At 34.2% G+C, this 17,546-nt stretch overlaps 4 protein-coding genes across 7 annotated transcripts in view; 2 read left to right on the top strand and 2 right to left on the bottom strand.

Moving 5' to 3' along the window:
- Nucleotides 1-2,393, bottom strand: part of wap (DDB1 and CUL4 associated factor wap) — a 46,923-nt gene extending 44,530 nt beyond the window's left edge. Inside the window, exons 1-2 of the mRNA XM_046619521.2 lie at nt 1,540-2,393; nt 145-697 (exon numbers count right to left, since the gene is read on the bottom strand). Of these exons, the coding sequence (XP_046475477.1) occupies nt 145-697; nt 1,540-1,792 (806 nt within the window). The 5' untranslated portion in view covers nt 1,793-2,393. The remainder of the gene's footprint in view (nt 1-144; nt 698-1,539) is intronic.
- A 1,178-nt stretch (nt 2,394-3,571) lies between these two features.
- Nucleotides 3,572-8,065, top strand: bys (Bystin). The gene is made up of 3 exons (XM_046622456.1): nt 3,572-3,836; nt 5,339-6,264; nt 6,645-8,065. Exons 1-3 carry the CDS (start codon nt 3,693-3,695, stop codon nt 6,874-6,876), a joined length of 1,302 nt encoding a protein of 433 aa, XP_046478412.1. The 5' UTR covers nt 3,572-3,692; the 3' UTR covers nt 6,877-8,065.
- Nucleotides 7,245-12,442, bottom strand: LOC124217141 (ribonuclease H2 subunit B). 4 transcript variants are annotated; one of them, XM_046622463.1, is made up of 6 exons: nt 12,179-12,442; nt 11,450-11,688; nt 11,039-11,324; nt 10,679-10,899; nt 10,432-10,514; nt 7,245-9,083 (listed from the first exon to the last, which is right to left on the bottom strand). In XM_046622463.1, the coding sequence occupies exons 1-6, from the start codon at nt 12,264-12,266 to the stop codon at nt 9,068-9,070; spliced, it is 933 nt and encodes a 310-aa protein (XP_046478419.1). In that variant the 5' UTR covers nt 12,267-12,442; the 3' UTR covers nt 7,245-9,067. The 4 variants fall into 4 exon arrangements, with proteins under 4 accessions (XP_046478419.1, XP_046478421.1, XP_046478420.1 ...); XM_046622465.2 differs by having other exon boundaries at nt 10,432-10,481; XM_046622464.1 differs by lacking the exon at nt 10,432-10,514 and having other exon boundaries at nt 12,179-12,440.
- Nucleotides 12,443-13,164: 722 nt separating this feature from the next.
- On the top strand, nt 13,165-17,455 carry LOC124217139 (replication factor C subunit 4). Its single transcript, XM_046622457.2, has 6 exons — nt 13,165-13,460; nt 14,310-14,585; nt 15,415-15,808; nt 16,323-16,436; nt 17,083-17,166; nt 17,273-17,455. The coding sequence occupies exons 1-6, from the start codon at nt 13,348-13,350 to the stop codon at nt 17,363-17,365; spliced, it is 1,074 nt and encodes a 357-aa protein (XP_046478413.1). The 5' UTR covers nt 13,165-13,347; the 3' UTR covers nt 17,366-17,455.
- Nucleotides 17,456-17,546: the final 91 nt, after the last annotated feature.

Here is a 17,546-nt window from a genome sequence, read left to right as displayed (position 1 = left end):
TCCTTGGAACAATGTTTCTTCCAAGAAATAATTTCCCAAAACGAGAAAACTTTTAAAACAATTTGAAGCTACATTTGAAAAATGACATCATTGAAAATTCGATAGTGTGATGAAGGCAAGTAAGAACTATTGTGTCATATGTACCTGTGGTTATTTAGCCTAGCGACTGGTGTGCAAGGGACTCGAACATCCAAAATAATTACTTCGCACGCATCCATGGCAACGGTGGCTAAATAATTTGGATCTTGTTTGTTCCAGGCAAGGCGCAACAGTGGCGTATGCTGAGGATCTTCATATATAATTGTAGAATGTTCCAAGTGGCGCAAATCAAACATTCTCACAGACCCGTCAGCTCCTACCGATGCAAACATATCTCTTCCTCCGCCTGCTCGACTGAATGCAATATCATAGACCTCCTTGTCATGAGCAATCAATTGTGTTTTAACGTGACCAGCGACCACACTAATTCTCCCAACTACCTGCCCAGTTTCTAAGCCCCATATTGTGCAAGTTGTATCAATACTTGATGTTCCAACTAAATTTGGATCCACTTCATTCCAGTCGAATGATGTGAGGGGTGCACAAAAATCCGAATTTTTGTTATTATTCAGTACACACTCCAGTCGTGTTTCTGCGTCTATTGCACGCCAAACCCGCAGGTAATCCCCAGATGTGGCCAGCAAATCAGGAAACAGAGCTGCAACAAAATGTGTGTTATATTTAATATACCTATGAAGTTATTGATTTATACGATTGAAATCGGCCACAGGTTTTATCAACTTATTGTGCATGAAATCATTCAAGATTCATTGCAAAGAAACGATTCTTGATGAGGCAGCAAATTTAACAGGTGTGGTTAGTTACAGTAATCGATGCCACAATTTATTGTCTATTTAACATAAGGCTGAGCTTTGAGGTTAAAGTTTATAGCAGTGATGTAAATGGTTCCCGTAACATACAAATTCATAAACAATGGAACATATAAATGTGAGTTTAATACAAATTGTAGACTAGATCTAACTGTGAAAGTCTTAGATTTACAAAGCTGCACTCATGCTTGCAATTGTTTATTGATATAAGTATTTAAGATTAGTTATGGTACTATTAACGATATTTATTAATTTCGCCGAAGATAGCACACTACAGATTGACTCAAACTTGCATACAAAAAACTATCTCATTCAAAAACATGGTTTCGACCAAGCAGAAAATACCAAAAGAACTTAATGCCTCTGAGCATTGACATAAGAGGTTAATAAACTGTTGGCGATAATTCAAACCAAAAAAAAAAGCGAATTCAAATAAAACAAGTTTTGTATCGAACTCTGACTGTGATAATGACATGCTGTTTTCAACATAATGATCACATGTAATCAATAATTCTTGAAAAAATTCTAGAAGATTACATCAATGAAAAACAAAAGATGACCAGTTTGTTCAGCTTTAAACTGAGTTATTTACTTTCAACAGTATTATACAATAAAGTGAGCTCGTTGTTTTACTTTTTGAGGATACAGTTGGTATAAGTGAGCTACGTACACTTGGCGTCAGGTATCCACATTATTTTGGTCGTTGGATAGGGATGATCGAAGGTACTTTTGGCAGTAAACTCGGAAGTTTCCTCATCGAGCGAAACAATCTGTACTTTGTTGTTATATTCTTCAACGAAGCTGCCTAATGCTAGACGAAATCTTTTGTCGGGGCGCACCGACCAGTTCATACTGTAAAGTGGCCACGGTGCTTCATATTTGTAAATTTCTTTTCGCTTTGGTGGAACACTATGTAGAGCCATTTTTTACCAACAATTGTTGAACTATTCAGTTCAAGTATTTACAGCATTAAAGCAATTTCTGCTTATTGTTTTTCTTCTCACAGAATAGCCAAGACCGAAATTCGGATCTTAGAATGCTACCATTCTATGTACCGGAGAGGATTTAAATTTGCGACTGTGTTACTCAACTTTCAATCATTGTTGACATTTTATACACAAGAGTAATACAAGATTGAAATCTTCGAAATCACTAAACTATGTGACGATAAAATGTGAATGTTCGTTCATTTAAAACTCGTCCTTATGCACATTTGTTCGGAATTTTTTGTAAACACAATGGCAATCATAAAGTAAACACAATCGTATAGATCATCGACTGTAGCAGTTCACTAAGTCACAAATAACGTTCCGACTGTTCAGCTCCAGAAGTACAAATACTTAGACACTGACCCCTTCGATATCCCTAGTAGTTTTTTTACGACCCACCAACACGGGTCGGATTTTCATGGGCAGCAAAATGCTTCTACAGTATTTGCTGTCGAAATTTTCACTTTATTGTAAGTATGCGAATAAAGCAAGGAAGCGCTACTTAAACTCGGAGCAAACCTTTATCCGTGAGCGCTGAAACCGGACTACCGTCACCTCCCACTCAGGCACGCTACTCGCTCGCTTTGCGCTTCTGGTTCTGCGCATGCGCGCTACTCGCTTACTTCCCCCACTCTCCCCCGTCTGGCACGCGTGGTGCGGAGACTACCCCACAGTACAAAAATAATGGCGCGCAGCGTCTAAATAACGTTCACTATACTGCACATATGCATGGCGACAGAATTTCTACGCTCACCATGTCATATAATTTTGAAAAGGTCGTTTATATTAGATCGCCATATCAATCGCTAACATACCAGCTGAAGGTGATTTCGTTTACTACTAGGGTAAGATCTATGGCATATATGAAAACTAGCTTTACTAAGATGATTTATTGACTAAGGTAAGTGTACCAATTATCGACACGTCTAGACCCAATGATTCATCCATTTATTCTTCTAAATTATAAATTGAAGGCACACATTGCAAATTTCTCGATGACTAAAACCAATTCCTAGAAGGTTAGACACTACAAATTTATTTTTAATAATTTTATAACTGAGGATTAAGCATATGCAACCAAAAAAGGTAAATAATTGGGCCAGGGTCAATAACTGGGAAGGCTGGCAGGTTTTGTGCAAAAATTAAATCTATCACAAATATTATTAGTTAAGAATTACCATTTTCAATTGTGAGCCCGACTTTTCAAGCGACAGGTAAGCGAAAGCAGGATCCACGTTTATCATTGTAAATTACGAAGTATCTGTTAATCAGCATAAATTTAATCAAGTCCACACGTAAATGATGTGGGCAAACGTATAAAAGAAAAGGAAAAATTAATAAAAGTAAAATATATAGTTAGCCACATCGGATATCGCTCTAGCGCGCTACCCGGTGCGCCACGGACTGCGTTGTCGGATGGTGACCGTTTAGTGTATATAACACGCTCGTAGTATTTCGAAATTGATTTTCTCAAAAACTATAGACTTTGAAATCGAACGTCTTTGGGGAATTGTTATTCAAGTCCTCACCGCTCAGTATCATAAGTATGAAAAATATGAAAAATGTCATTAGTGTAGCGTTCCCTTGTTAGAGCATATATACTAAGAGGGTGGTTACAGAGATGATAGCCGACATATACCTCTCTCTGTCACTCCTCCGCTACACTTTCTGTACACGCGAAGCTATCTCCAGTAGTACATGCTCTAAGGTGACTCCTCGCCCCTAAGAACATATGCTTCAGTGTTGGTTATGTATGTGATTCTAGCCACTATTCCACGTGCTGTGATTACTTCTCGATTCATCATTGACAATAAATTAAAATAATCATTGTGAAATGGGTAAAGCGAAGAAAATAAAGGTTTCGAAGCGAGATCGTCAGGATGTTAAAATTGGCTTAGCAGAACTGATAAACAGCGAAAAAGTGGTTAAGCCGAAGAACAGGACAAAAATTAGGCATCGACAAGATGAAGATGAAGAAGTATGTGTAATTCATCACAAATAAAAGTGGTTTTTTCATAATATCAGTCTCTGAAATTGAGTCGAACAAAAATTATCCCAGTTTTTCATGAGGTCGAAGTTCGTCACGTTAATTTAATGACGCAATTTTACAAAACATTTCCGGACTTTAGAATTTATATCTCAAATTATGTAAACCGTAATGAAGCAAAACATTCTCAATTTTTGAAACATCAACTCTTAGGTAATCCTATGGTTGCTAGTTAATAATTAGTTGCTCAATGTTCCATTTAGTCAATGTCACCAATGTCAAATTATTATATTTTTGTTACTGTTTAATAATTTTACACCAATTACAGATCATGAATATATTCTCCGCATTGTCTAAGCAGCTTTGCAATAATATCTTAGAATGCATGTTCTGTTATTGTTTGCTACATTTGAAAGGATCCTATAAAATTGCTAAATACTGTAGAATCTCAATTATCTGAACCTTAGGTCTTCAAACTCTCAATTATCCGAACATTGACTCAAAAAAACATTGTTAGCACAAAATATACATTGTTGTTCTCTGCCGTTTGATGAGAACCTCGCATGTTTGAACATACTTGAGCAGATTTTTCGTTTTTCGGCGCTATTCCACTTGTAATATTACTTCTACCGATAAAATAAGCGTTCGGTGTTTGAAAGAGATTTAATATAAACTGTTTATAGATTCAAATTTGTGTTGTATATGTTATCATATCTTGAGATGAAAATTGCATTCCAGTTATTCGAACTTTTGATTAACTGAACTAGGCTCGGTCCCAATTAGTTCGGATAAAAGATGTTTTACTGCAATGGCTTAGCCTTTATAAACACATCGTAACATAAACATTACGATCCTCAGCCTCATAAAAAATTTTGTTGAAAATATCTAACGTTTTCTTGACATTTTCATTCAATATATCTCCCATTGAAGAATTATCTTTAAGCTCTACAGCATAATTTTTGTTATAATTTTAGACATTTTGTTTGATTAATTTTCAACCTTGCGTGCACATCTTGATAGATGCTAGTGCAATAAAAACATAACAGTATGAAAAATAAAAACTTGCTGTGTGGCTTTAAAAAGTATCACCTCAATAATCTATACAAAAACCCTGCAAATTGTGGTTTCTTAAGATTCAACAAAATATTAACATTTCATTCTACTTAATATGCCAGCAATGTGTTTTAAAATGGACCCCTCCAATCCATGTGGTTTTAGCCTGTGCCAACCCATTTACAAGTTTTTGCCAGCATGATCTGTCTGTTACACTAGGCCTGGCTCGATTAAAAATTGTACCTGTGTCCGCATAGGTGGTGACCACGTTGCTTGGAAGTGTCTGTTTCAAGAGGCATTCATGATGTTTGTGGCAATTGCATGAGATAAAATCATTCAATTTTCAAAATATTTACTTCGGGCGATTTTTATGCGTATCTGTTTTAACCACGATTTTCACCTGACAATGAGTGGTTATTAAAGTAAAATGAATATTTCAGTTTGTCGACTCTGGTCTTTCACAAAAGATTTTATCACAAGCCAGGCGTCAACAAATGGAAATGGAGGAGGAGGAGGGTGAAATGGAAAGACCTTCGAAGTCTCCAAAAAAACCTGTTACTAAACTTGGCAATGATGATAGCGAGGGGGAAGCAGAATCGAGTGAAGATGAAACAGGAAATCACTTTTACGACAACATAGAAATTAATGAAGAGGATGAACAGGCTTTGGAAATGTTTATGAACAGAGATAAAGCGCCGATGCGAACTCTAGCTGATATCATAATGGACAAGTTGACTGAGAAAAAGACTGAAATTCATACACAATTCTCTGATGCTGGTTCCATTCAGATGCAGGAACTTGATCCAAGGGTTCGACAAATGTATGAAGGAGTTAGGGATGTGCTGGCTAAATACCGCAGTGGAAAATTACCAAAAGCTTTCAAAATTGTGCCAAATTTGAAGAATTGGGAGCAGATATTGTACATTACAGATCCTCCTAAATGGTCTGCTGCTGCCATGTATCAGGCAACTAGAATTTTTGCATCCAATTTGAAAGAGAAAATGGCACAAAGATTTTTCAACCTTGTTTTATTACCTCGTGTCAGGGATGACCTTGCCGAATATAAAAGGCTGAATTTCCACCTATATCAAGCATTGAGAAAAGCTTTATTCAAGCCTGGTGGTTTTATGAAGGGCATACTATTACCACTTTTAGAATCTGGTTCTTGTACACTGAGGGAAGCTACCATAATTGGTTCGGTGATTGCCAAAAATTCTATTCCAATTTTACATTCGTCTGCAGCAATTTTAAAAATTGCAGAAATGGATTACACGGGTGCCAATAGCGTTTTTTTGAGAATATTTTTGGACAAAAAATATGCCCTTCCATATCGCGTCGTGGATGCTGTTGTATTTCATTTTCTGAGGTTTGTAATTTAGTATTTATAATTAGTTCTTCTTGTTACAAGAATATACCATTATTTTTCGGATTTGACAATTCAGTGAAATAGATATAGAGAATAATAATCAATTCTAATTTCTGTGTTTTTGGTTGAAATGAAAACTTGTAGAATATCACTTTTGGTTTGTAACTGCATCAGTCAGTCTGGAAAGTAAATTGATTCTCTATGTGTAATGAACATGCGATAACTAATTCTTATTAGTTATTTTGATCAGTCAAAATTACACTTTTAATGGTGTGGCTCCCGATCACGATTCTCGGACACTAATGATATGTAACACATCCAATGTAAAGGTAACAGTAATCAATCGATTAACAATGTAAATGTTACTTATAAAATTTCAGATTTAGCACAGACTCAAGAGACTTGCCTGTTCTGTGGCATCAAGCACTTTTAACTTTTGTTCAGCGTTACAAAAGTGATGTCAGTTCGGAACAGAGGGATGCTCTGCTGGAATTATTGAAGAAACAATCACATCACTCGATTACTGGTGAAGTACGGAGAGAACTGCAACATGCCAAATGCAGGGATATTGAAGCTACAGAGCCGAAGAGTGAACCTATGTCGATTACATGAGAGGCTATTCTCGGAATTGGCTCAAGATGAGATGATATTAAAGTAATTACGCCTGTAATTCATTGTTTGTAACGTGTAAATATTTAATAAAATGTCTAACATAAAATAAAAACCGTGTATCTTGATCAAGAATGTGTCGATTAATTTAAATAAATATTTAATAAAATATCTAACATGAAATAAAAACCGTGTATGTTGATCAAGAATGTATCGATTAATTTGAGTCAAGTCACTGAAGTTTCTTTATGTGTTTTTTAGTCAGATTACAAGATATTCAGTCATAATTTCAACCATATTTTATATGTTTGACGTGTTCTTCTTGAAAGTAAATGAGCTTTTCATGGACAGAGATAGGGATACAGCATAGCTGTTTCTGAATGTATATTATTATATTACATCTACAATATTGACATAATATTTCATCGTACAGCCAGGACAAAAACAAATACTTATCACTTATCCTCATACACTCTTTTCGACTCATACATACTTCTAATTCGAAACTTTTCATAGAGCTATCACAATCGACACCTCCAACTAATCATCAATAATATTCATCACTAATTAAGTACGACAAATATAAAATTGTAGTTTTCATTAAAATGACAAAACGGGAAAGTCGATTCGACGCAATATATAAAATAAAGTACAAAATATTCGTATACTGTTCAAACTAAACACATGGGATAATTTATGTGACTCCACATATACAGATATCAAATATGCTGTACCTCAGTGTCAGCGGTTTTCTGTTTCAAATTACAGTAACCATCAGATATCGTTTACATAATTTAAAAACAATCATATATTTACATTAATATCCTTCATGCATCAGGTGGAACTCAAACACATGTCATTGTTAATAGGATGCAAATCCACAGTAAATGACAATTAGCATTGAAGGTAGCTGTTTTCAAGTATTTGAGAAAATAAAAATGAAGTGCATGACTCTAGATACGAATTCACAAATAGAAATCATAAAAATATGCAATAAATACTGGATATAACACAGTTCAGATATCCAGATGAATGACTTCAATTTAAAGTAGCAAAAGTCGATTCTTGATTTGGATTTCCTGCGTGTAACATAGCTGCGAGTTTTTCAATAGAACTGCATGATAATCGTAAAATATGCTATATTCTAGATTATTATAACATTTCAATATTACCCTAATATGACTTTTGCAACTTTGGCTTTGAAAAATTACAATTAGTGAGGAAGAAATTTTCTGACAATTTTAAATATTGGTTACGAAAAAAATTATTGCTTTTTCGGACAGTCTTTTAAAATAAAGGATATTATAGGAAGCAAAAAGGAGCTAACCAACCAATAATGAAAAGGCTATAATATTACAAAATATATGAGACAAAAAAACACTCGCTTTTTTTCTTTTTCTATTTTAAGTATTACACAAGTTTCAATTGTAGGATTCGTTTGTTAGCTCCTTATTGCGTAAAATGCGTAATACTAGAATTTTATATCTAACGTATTCTAAGTTAAACATTGCAACAGTACAGGATAAATGTCTTCAAAAAACGTCGAGTGTTTACTTTTCACTTGATGTATTAATCTTCGCAGATCAACACCCTAAGTCTTGAATCTTTTATTTTTAATTAATTCGAAATTCATCCCAAATGTTGAATACTTTTGTATCAGGAAAAGAAAATCGAAGGAATCAAACTCTATGTAAGAGTAATAATAAAATATAATTCGATAATCGTGAAATGTGTTAATATAAAATAAATCTTACTTACGCATTTAATGGAATAAATGACTAATTTTCGTTGAAATCTTTTGAGCAACAGTTAACTGACGCAGATTTTGAATTACGTTTGACAGGTGAGATCAAATTATATATTATGAATCCATTGTGATGATTGATTACCATTCTAGATTAACAATTGCGGGGTTTTCTGGGCTATTTTTCCAACAATGTAAGTAGATAATTGAACATTGCTTAACCTTCAAGTTTCCTTCAGATATTTTTACCAATTCAAATCTAAAGTTTAACACCAATAGGAACGCAGAGACTTCTCAGAATATTTTGAAGATCTCTTATAAATTTGGAAAACCAACTGGCGATTGATTGATTCGTTGACTTGGTCACCGCTCATTTCTTCTTAAAAAAACTCGAAATATTCTTTGAACCAGCTGCTGCCTTCTGTCTGGACATCTCTTTCTTCGAAATGGTCAGAGGTTTTTGGGGCTACAATATTTGAAAAGATATTTTTAAAATAATCTGACACTTAGCTCTGGTAACTGATACATTTTAATTCACTGTCACTGTGAGCTCATTTCATGTAAATTTATAGCGAAACTATATTTCCTAACCAAAATTAATATAAGACTACCCGATCGAGTCATTTGTTTGATTCCTACTTCACAAGTGCTAAGGCCTACGTTTGTTTTAGGAATTCATCAAGCATTTGACCAGTAAGTGTTCATAATTTATTATCCATTGAGCTTACTAATGTGGAAGTATAATATTTCAATTGGCAATGCATTTCAATGAAGGAAAAGTTGACTTTAAATTGCTGGTATAAAATGTATATTTTTTGTTATAACGAGTATATGTATATTCAGAGTACAGGGAAAACAGGAAAAACATTTGCTATGATTATCAAAATAAAGACAGTTATGAAATAATTTTATATGGTTTAGGATTGGAATATTCCTGCTCTTCATTCAAGGTTCATTACGAAAATGTAATTTTTTACTGTCATACAAGATGTATATCTTTGACAAATACTGAAAGTTATTGAAATCTGTTTTATTATGAACATCGATTGTTGAGTGAGATAATGCCCTCCCCTGAAGAAACAAGTCGCCTCAGTGAAACATAATGAAGACAAGATTTGACGAGTTATGAGATCTCAGATGCAAGTTTTCCAACAAGCCAGCTAACGAGAACAAAACTAGTTTTCATACTGTTTCAACAAATTGGTTAGAATTTCCTGAATTAAAGCAACCTTTCCAATGCATAAATAGATATTGTTAACTCTGTTTAGAGTCTAAGAAATCAATAAATAAATTTCGTTAATGATACAAACGACTGCTTGATGATCATGTCATGATACTTTTTACACAGCTAGTGTATCCGAAGATATTTGCCACCTGATCCCCAGCCCTACAATCTAAGTTCGCTCACTTATGTCTTTAAGTTACAAAATAAATTTTGCATGAGAGGTTACAAAAACTAAATGTTGTCAGGGTTTGTAATCAGTTCTTTATACTTCAGAATAATTGTCAAACAAGGAATGATTTTCACTTATAAAAGTCACTTTTTCTGGGTTTATTGAAAACTTATTTTATATTCAATCTGGGACAGCAATGTTCATCATGCTTGTCACATCATAAACTATGAACCGATATATCATTAGAAAGCCGTACGAAATTAGGTCTTTGCATGGAAAAAAGAAAATACATTTTTTAGATGAATATAAAGCAGAGAAATGTAAAACAATATGGTGGAATTTTTTGTTTTTTGTCAAAAAAGATGATTGCGGATGTTACAAGCAATTGAGTTTCACTGATTCTGTAATATATAAATTTACCTTAGCACGGGTGACGTCACATCGTTGTAGTTTTGAATTGGTTGTATTGGCTTCAATTTTCGTTTAATGGAAAAAAGGTTTCTCTGTTTTAAATGCATATAAAATTTTTATATGCAAAGAACAAAGTGTCTAGAAAGCTTGCACAATGAATTTTTCACCTAATTCTGTGAGATCTATTAAAAAGTTGTCATATGAAAACAAATCCCCGAGATTTTCAAATTTTCTATAATTTAGCATACGTACATACCTTTTCAGGTTTTGTTAAGTCTAGTGCTCCATTTCTTGGGATAGACTCTGACTCTGGTGTGTCTTTTTTAGCTTTCTTATCGTCGCTACTTTCCTTTGGACTGTTTGACTTTCGTTTTTTATTTTCTGGATCATCGGGCAGACTTAAGTGTTGGGCTAGTTTTTTAGACAAGTCTTCAGCAAGGTATTCCGAAACGATGCCATGTGCATACTTAAGATATTCTGAAAGAAATTGAGACTGTTATTATTGATTAAGTTAGTAAAATCAAACATTTATATATCACGGGATATAAATGTGTTATTGCATGTCGAGTCCATAATTTGATCAATAGAAAATGAGAATTCCTATCCAGATTCTCACCAACTTCTGTGCCAGATTCGTGTTTGTTGCTTTTAACATAGGTAGCACTAACAGCTCCTTGGGATACGTGTACACCTTTCTGCCTAAGTATTTCTGCGACTCGCCCAACTTTTTTTTGAAGCCAGACCATTGCTTTGTCTTCGTTAAACTTGAAAGCTTGCAGTTCCTCGTCCCCCTTACGATCTGCGATCAAAGATAGTTTTAGATTTTGACATCGTGCAAGGCGGGATGTTCCTGGGTAATCTTCATCACGAAGAATTTGGTCAAGAGGCATTACTTGTTGTGACTGAAATGAAATATAAATTGTACATCAATTTGTGATGTGAAGTTTCATCGTAAGGTTCCACCTATTCCTATTAATCACATAGTTTAGTCTTGAATTATGAAATAATGATTGGCATGAACACTTACCTTCCTTAGATATGGTAAAACCAAGAATATTGGATCAATTGGCGTCGACAAATGCATCTTTCCATCTGACTTGACATTGTCGTCTATGAACCATGATCTTTTATTCTCGTCAAAGGTTAAAACTTCTTGAACGGTGGTATCACCTGGGCTGAATACAAACATAGCCGGTTGGTTGGAGGCTGGGTGTCTGAGTTTAACTACATCCGGAGAACTACCGTCGGTATTCTCTAAGCCATCACCTGAAAAAACAAATCAATGAAATAGAGTGACACAACAAAATGAATTGGGAAAATGTAAAATTTTCATTCATACAATTTTTTAGTAGGTACCGAATTCATACAATGCCCCAGTTTTCTAGCCGAATTATGAACTTTCAATTGCATTTCAAAACATAACAAACTAGACGACAGGGCATTTACATTTGAAAAAATAAGTAATCTCAGATTTTTCCTGGAGGGAATTTGTGTAAGTTCAGTAAATTGATGCTGGTCAAACAATTGTGGAAGGACAGTAGCAGTCTTTTGTAATTACATAAAGAATAACAACCAGCATCGTTCTTTGATCGATGATAGTATTGATCCAGGTATAAAAAGAAATAGCATAGGACTAAAAATTCATGAGAATAATGGTGTTGGGAAAAGAAACGGGTGAAAAAATTGATTGCAGCTAATTTTTAGCCTACAGTTGGCCAGTTGTTTGATTTATTTATTCTCTTTTTTTTTTATTTACCTTTCATAAGGAACACCCAAGTGTTGGCTGCCGGGTGCGTATTGGACGTTTTGACGCATTTTTTCGGCGAGGCTTTGACACGCGGCATGTTACTCAACGTTGTCAATTGACAAAATTGATAATTAATGCTGATTTTTATTTAATGTAATGGGGGAGACATACAGGAATAAAGTTCAGAAGTCGGCCATTTTTAACAACTACCCAGTACCCGGCCGTCGGCCTGTCCGCAGGTTCGGCAATACCATTTTCACTGCTAAGTGCAGCCAAGGTATAAAACATAACATAACATACAAAATATCTCCTATAACTCGACGGAACACCACATGCAATGCCCTCTAGTAACGAAAATATGAAAATGCGAGAGGCCATCCAGTGCTGGATTGATTGAATCTCATGACTCAGTCGTCCTATCATATTTGCTTAATTTAGTTATGTATTGCATTTTGTTTGTTGGAAAATTAAACTCTCTAGTATTTGCCTTACCGGAAACGGGGGCGGGGGGGGGGGGGGGCACGTCGCGCAAATGTAAATTTCTCACCGCAAAAGAACGGCTAAAGTTTTCGTGTTTCGCTTACCAATTTTGAGGACTTTTTTGGAACTTGAGCGAAAAATTTTTTGGCCTACGTGATTCTTTATTAAAAATTGTAAAAAATGAGACCGTATAGGACCCTTAACGATATGTTGTACCAGAAAGATGGAATTTACAAGATTGGGACATTTTTTTACCCCCGTTAACGAGGTACATAAAAAAAAATTATCTTACCCCTCTAGGGTTAATAGCCAAATTTGACAACAATATATAAAATTGAGGAAAATTATTAATGAAAAATTGTAACATTAATGTCAGCAGTTTTGTGTGTATGCAAATAAAAATTGATCGATTTTCACTATTTCTCTTCGCACGACCTGTTGTATAGGGACTCAAGCACGACTTTCTACTTGTGCTGATCGCCGCATCTTGGCGTCTCTATTTGTAATATCCCTTTGATATCCCTTTGCTTATGGCAGTTTTTAGTTATTCCTGTAGTCTATGCTCACGAGTATCATGAATATAGGAAAACGTATCTTGCGCATGTCGTGAATTTTTTTACTGACGTATGAACGCGCGAAGTTAATACATTGGCCGGTTTTCTATAAGTCAACGTTCAAGCGATATAATTTTGAACACAATGCATGGTTTTTTGAAAAGAGGTAAACTCGGCCCCGGTGACAGAAAGCCTACTTCAAGTTCGAGTTCGAAGGATAAGCGTAAAGGACCTTCACCACCATGGGTTGAAAAATAGTATGTCTAAAGTAATATTATTTATTCGTGGTAATGAGTATTTGTCGAGTACGAAAAAAATATTTTGAAAGGAGTTCTTTCACGACGTGATATCTGTGTTATTATTGAATGAGTTGCACTTGAACTTTTCAACTTCGTATGCAAAAAATTTCAGGATTGGTTACTGAACAAATATACTAGAAAAACGTCTGAAATCCCAATCTTCAGCACGTAGTTTCGTGAGGAGACTTGCTTCTGAAGCAGTTTGGTTAGATAATTATAATACATAGATATTTCAAACTTCTCTTGAATATAAGTCCTCTGCGGTACATATTATGCTGATTCTTGATTATGTTAAAACATTGGATCATAGAAAGTTTTGAATTTCTTCAATCTTGCAAACCAAAATTGAGGTTAATTATGTAGTTTCATAATAATTTGCAAGGAAAATTGAAAGAGCTACATCATATTTACTTGAATTTTTCATCGAACCAGCTTGATTGAAATCTGGCTTCTGCACTGATGTTGAGTACCTTTTATCTTTATCTATTAAATCTTTTCATTTTTTTTTTTGAGAGTGTCAAATGGTGAAATTATGTGTAGTGTTCAAAAGCCAATATGATAAGGGTTAGACGTTCATTCAGTTGGCATGAAATGCTTAATTTAGACATTGCGCCATAATAAATTACCCACTAAAAGAGACCTGACTGTAAGAACCTCTGTAAATACTTTAGCTGTATACTTAGATTATCAAATTTGACTGCCACAATTGGTTGAAATAATTGTTTCTAAATATGCCGCGGTTCAAAGTGTAGACCAATGTCACAATTCCATTATGACACGTTAAGCACATTTTTCTCAATTCCACAGTAGACCCAAAACTGTAGAGGATGTTGTTGAACAAGGCGAAGTAGTCAAGGTCTTACAACAATGTCTAGTTGGTGGCGATTTCCCCAATCTGTTGTTTTATGGCCCACCAGGGACGGGAAAGACCAGCACAATATTAGCTGCTGCAAGACAATTATTTGGGGACATGTACAAAGATAGGATATTAGAATTAAATGCCTCTGATGAACGTGGCATCCAAGTAATCAGAGACAAAGTTAAAACTTTCGCACAGTTGACAGCCAGTGGCACAAGACCCGAGTAAGTGAAAAAACTAATTCTATGTCATCTACCTTTGAATTTGAAATCCATATTATTATTTGAACCATTTTAGCATACATTACACAATCCTTATAAAAATAAGTATTATAAACCAATTTAACAGAAGTTCAATACGTTCGGCCATGAATTGTAGCCCCTGGTCTCAACTTCATGTACGTTTCTGAGATTAATGAACTACCAGACTGATTATTTGTGTCTGCTGACTAGATTAGAATTTTCTACATCTCCAATTTTACATATTTGATATAGTGTAATATATATTGTAATATAGGGTAAATTTGACATTATTGGAGATGAGTGTAGCACATACCTAGATCTTTCTTTCATATAATCAACAATTTACACTGCAAAGTACTAGCAATTAGCAAACATAGAGACTGTGAATAGTTACAAATATCTATTGCCAATGATGATTTAGTAAAAGGTTTGAGAAATATTTTGAAATAGCATTTGTTAAATTTAGTGGAAAGATATCCCCAGTTGAGCTCAGGAGTTGTTATAAAATTCTTAACAGCCCTTATTAACAACGGGACATAAAATTTGCTTGAGAGGATATTTGGAAGTTTTAAGTATTGACTTTTTATCTTTATAAAGCATACATCTATCGAAATATGCAATGCATTTTCCTTAGATTTATTTTTTGAATATCATTCCCAAGAAATGTAATGTTATTTCAGTATTTCGTATGACAACTATTCTATTCTGAGGCAATTAATTAATAAAATTTTAGTAAGTATTCTTTTGGCAAACGAAAATCCAACAAAAAAGCATTGTAATAACTCATCTCTAATTTCTTTTTACATTGCAGTGGTAAACCATGCCCTCCATATAAGATAATAATTCTTGATGAAGCAGATAGCATGACTAATGCTGCACAAGCAGCGTTACGACGCACTATGGAACGTGAATCTCGCAGCACACGATTTTGCCTAATATGTAACTACGTCTCTCGGATCATAGAGCCGTTAACATCTCGGTGCACGAAATTCAGATTTAAGCCATTGGGTCAAGAGAAAATCATTGAGCGCCTAGAACTAATTTGCAATATGGAAAATTTGAAAGCAGATAAAGCTGTATTGATGAAGGTAGTCGATGCTTCTGGTGGAGATATGAGACGAGCTATAACATGCTTACAATCTGTATCAAGACTAAAGGGCAAAGGTGCTGAATTTGCAATAGATGATGTACTGGAAGTTACCGGGGTTAGCATCGTTATCTTATGTGAAATTTTTTTATTTGACTGTAAGAGTTGTACGATTCATCAATTAATTGTGGGTTTTGATTAATTATTTCTCCAATCAATTTATTAATCCTTTTTTCGACCAATCAGTACGATCAATTATTCGTTTATAGATTGATTGACAGATCGGCACTTTCAATTAATTGCTATTTCATTTAATCGGTCAATTACACAGCTCTAGTCCGTAATGATAGTATTAATATTGAAAAACTGTCAGTCCTTATACTGTCCTTTAACAGTTCTGGTGTAATCATAACCTGAGTATTCAAAGGAGCTGACTTTGAAATAATGAGTCCAAAATATTGTTATGTTATGCACTGTTTTTGCGATTGTACCTATTCTAATTTTCTAAATTGCAAAATGAAATCAGATGTCGTATGAAGGTGAAGGACAGGGTTATAAGAAAACACTAATCCTTCAAGCCATTGAAAACGCATCATCCTATATGTGTAATGAGCTGTTTTAATTACTTCTAGGTGATTCCCGATAAATGGTTGGATGAAATGATTGAAATGTGCCAGTCAAAGGATTACAACAAAGTGGAAATGTTCATCGACAATTACATGATGGAAGCTTATGCAGTATCACAGGTGAGTGTAGAACATGGTAATTTTTTTATTTTTATCCTACTCAAGTATGATTGCAAAGATGGAAGCTTCTTGATTTAAAAAAATTGAATCCAATGTGATTATCTAATTTATCGTAAGAAACCTCCAATAACCTTAATAAATACACTTTTGCATGGTCTCAAAGTCATTACTACCAGTATGGATGGTACAGAGTATTCCAGTCGTCAATATTTTTATGGTATAGAATTTCTTGGAACATAGAGAAATTGCTTCAAAACTTTTTTATTTAGAATAATTCAGAAATAGATAAACTTACCGATGATTTTAGTAATTGATAAAAAGAAAGATTAAAAACTTCTCTTGTTGGGAATATGCATAAAAGCAGAGTATAGATTTTTGATAACTGTAAATATCAGTCAATAATTTTCTCTAGATGTACCAGTACTATCCAGTACTATCCAGTATCACGAGTATTATTGAATCATTTACAATAACAATAATAATCGTAGTGACATCCCTTTGTAGTTTAAGTCTCAGTTTTTAAGGTATTCAATTTTTACATTGCATTGGAAGCACGACAGTTTCCGTTTATAAATATTACTAATTAAATTTATTAGTTCTATGCTAAATATCCATACGATTTTTATTTACTTTACATACGTTGCAGGTTATTGAACAATTGAATGACAAAATTGTTTATTCCACCGAACTCTCTGACAAACAGAAGGCGATAATTGGAGAAAAACTTGCGGTCTGTACCATTTTTATTTTGCATATGAGTAATAAAATAAAGAAGTTTATGGGTCATTTATGGAGTAAACTAATAAGAATTTAATTACTGAATTTTCTATCTATAGGAATGCAGTTATCGATTGTTGGAAGGCGGAAGCGAATATATGCAGTTAATTGATCTTTGCTGCGGTATCATGAAAGCCTATGAAGTTGATTAAAGTGATCTAAAATTTCGATGCGAATGCTGAATTAATTTTAATTATGTATCTATATATTTTTTGTAATAAAGAAATATGTACGTCGATAAATTAGTTACTCAAATTTTCCAATAGGAGACTTCTAATATTAATGCAGTACTACTACACAGCACAGTTGTGATACAATAAAATGAACGTGCAA

This window comes from Neodiprion pinetum, chromosome 4 (assembly GCF_021155775.2).
Source record: "Neodiprion pinetum isolate iyNeoPine1 chromosome 4, iyNeoPine1.2, whole genome shotgun sequence".
In the NCBI taxonomy this organism is placed as follows: domain Eukaryota; kingdom Metazoa; phylum Arthropoda; class Insecta; order Hymenoptera; family Diprionidae; genus Neodiprion; species Neodiprion pinetum.
This window is presented reverse-complemented; position numbering and strand designations above follow the sequence as displayed.

Excerpts from the sequence above, each read along its gene's own strand:
- LOC124217139 (XM_046622457.2), top strand. The coding sequence starts at position 13,348 with ATGCATGGTTTTTTGAAAAGAGGTAAACTCGGCCCCGGTGACAGAAAG. Across the intron at positions 16,437-17,082 it reads AAGCTTATGCAGTATCACAG|GTTATTGAACAATTGAATGA; the intron begins GTGAGTGTAGAA and ends CATACGTTGCAG. Across the intron at positions 17,167-17,272 it reads TAATTGGAGAAAAACTTGCG|GAATGCAGTTATCGATTGTT; the intron begins GTCTGTACCATT and ends TTCTATCTATAG.
- bys (XM_046622456.1), top strand. The coding sequence starts at position 3,693 with ATGGGTAAAGCGAAGAAAATAAAGGTTTCGAAGCGAGATCGTCAGGAT. Across the intron at positions 3,837-5,338 it reads GACAAGATGAAGATGAAGAA|TTTGTCGACTCTGGTCTTTC; the intron begins GTATGTGTAATT and ends TGAATATTTCAG. Across the intron at positions 6,265-6,644 it reads GTTGTATTTCATTTTCTGAG|ATTTAGCACAGACTCAAGAG; the intron begins GTTTGTAATTTA and ends ATAAAATTTCAG.
- LOC124217141 (XM_046622463.1), bottom strand. The coding sequence starts at position 12,266 with ATGCCGCGTGTCAAAGCCTCGCCGAAAAAATGCGTCAAAACGTCCAAT. Across the intron at positions 11,325-11,449 it reads TTTTACCATATCTAAGGAAG|TCACAACAAGTAATGCCTCT; the intron begins GTAAGTGTTCAT and ends ATTTCATTTCAG. Across the intron at positions 10,515-10,678 it reads ACTTAACAAAACCTGAAAAG|AGAAACCTTTTTTCCATTAA; the intron begins GTATGTACGTAT and ends CATTTAAAACAG.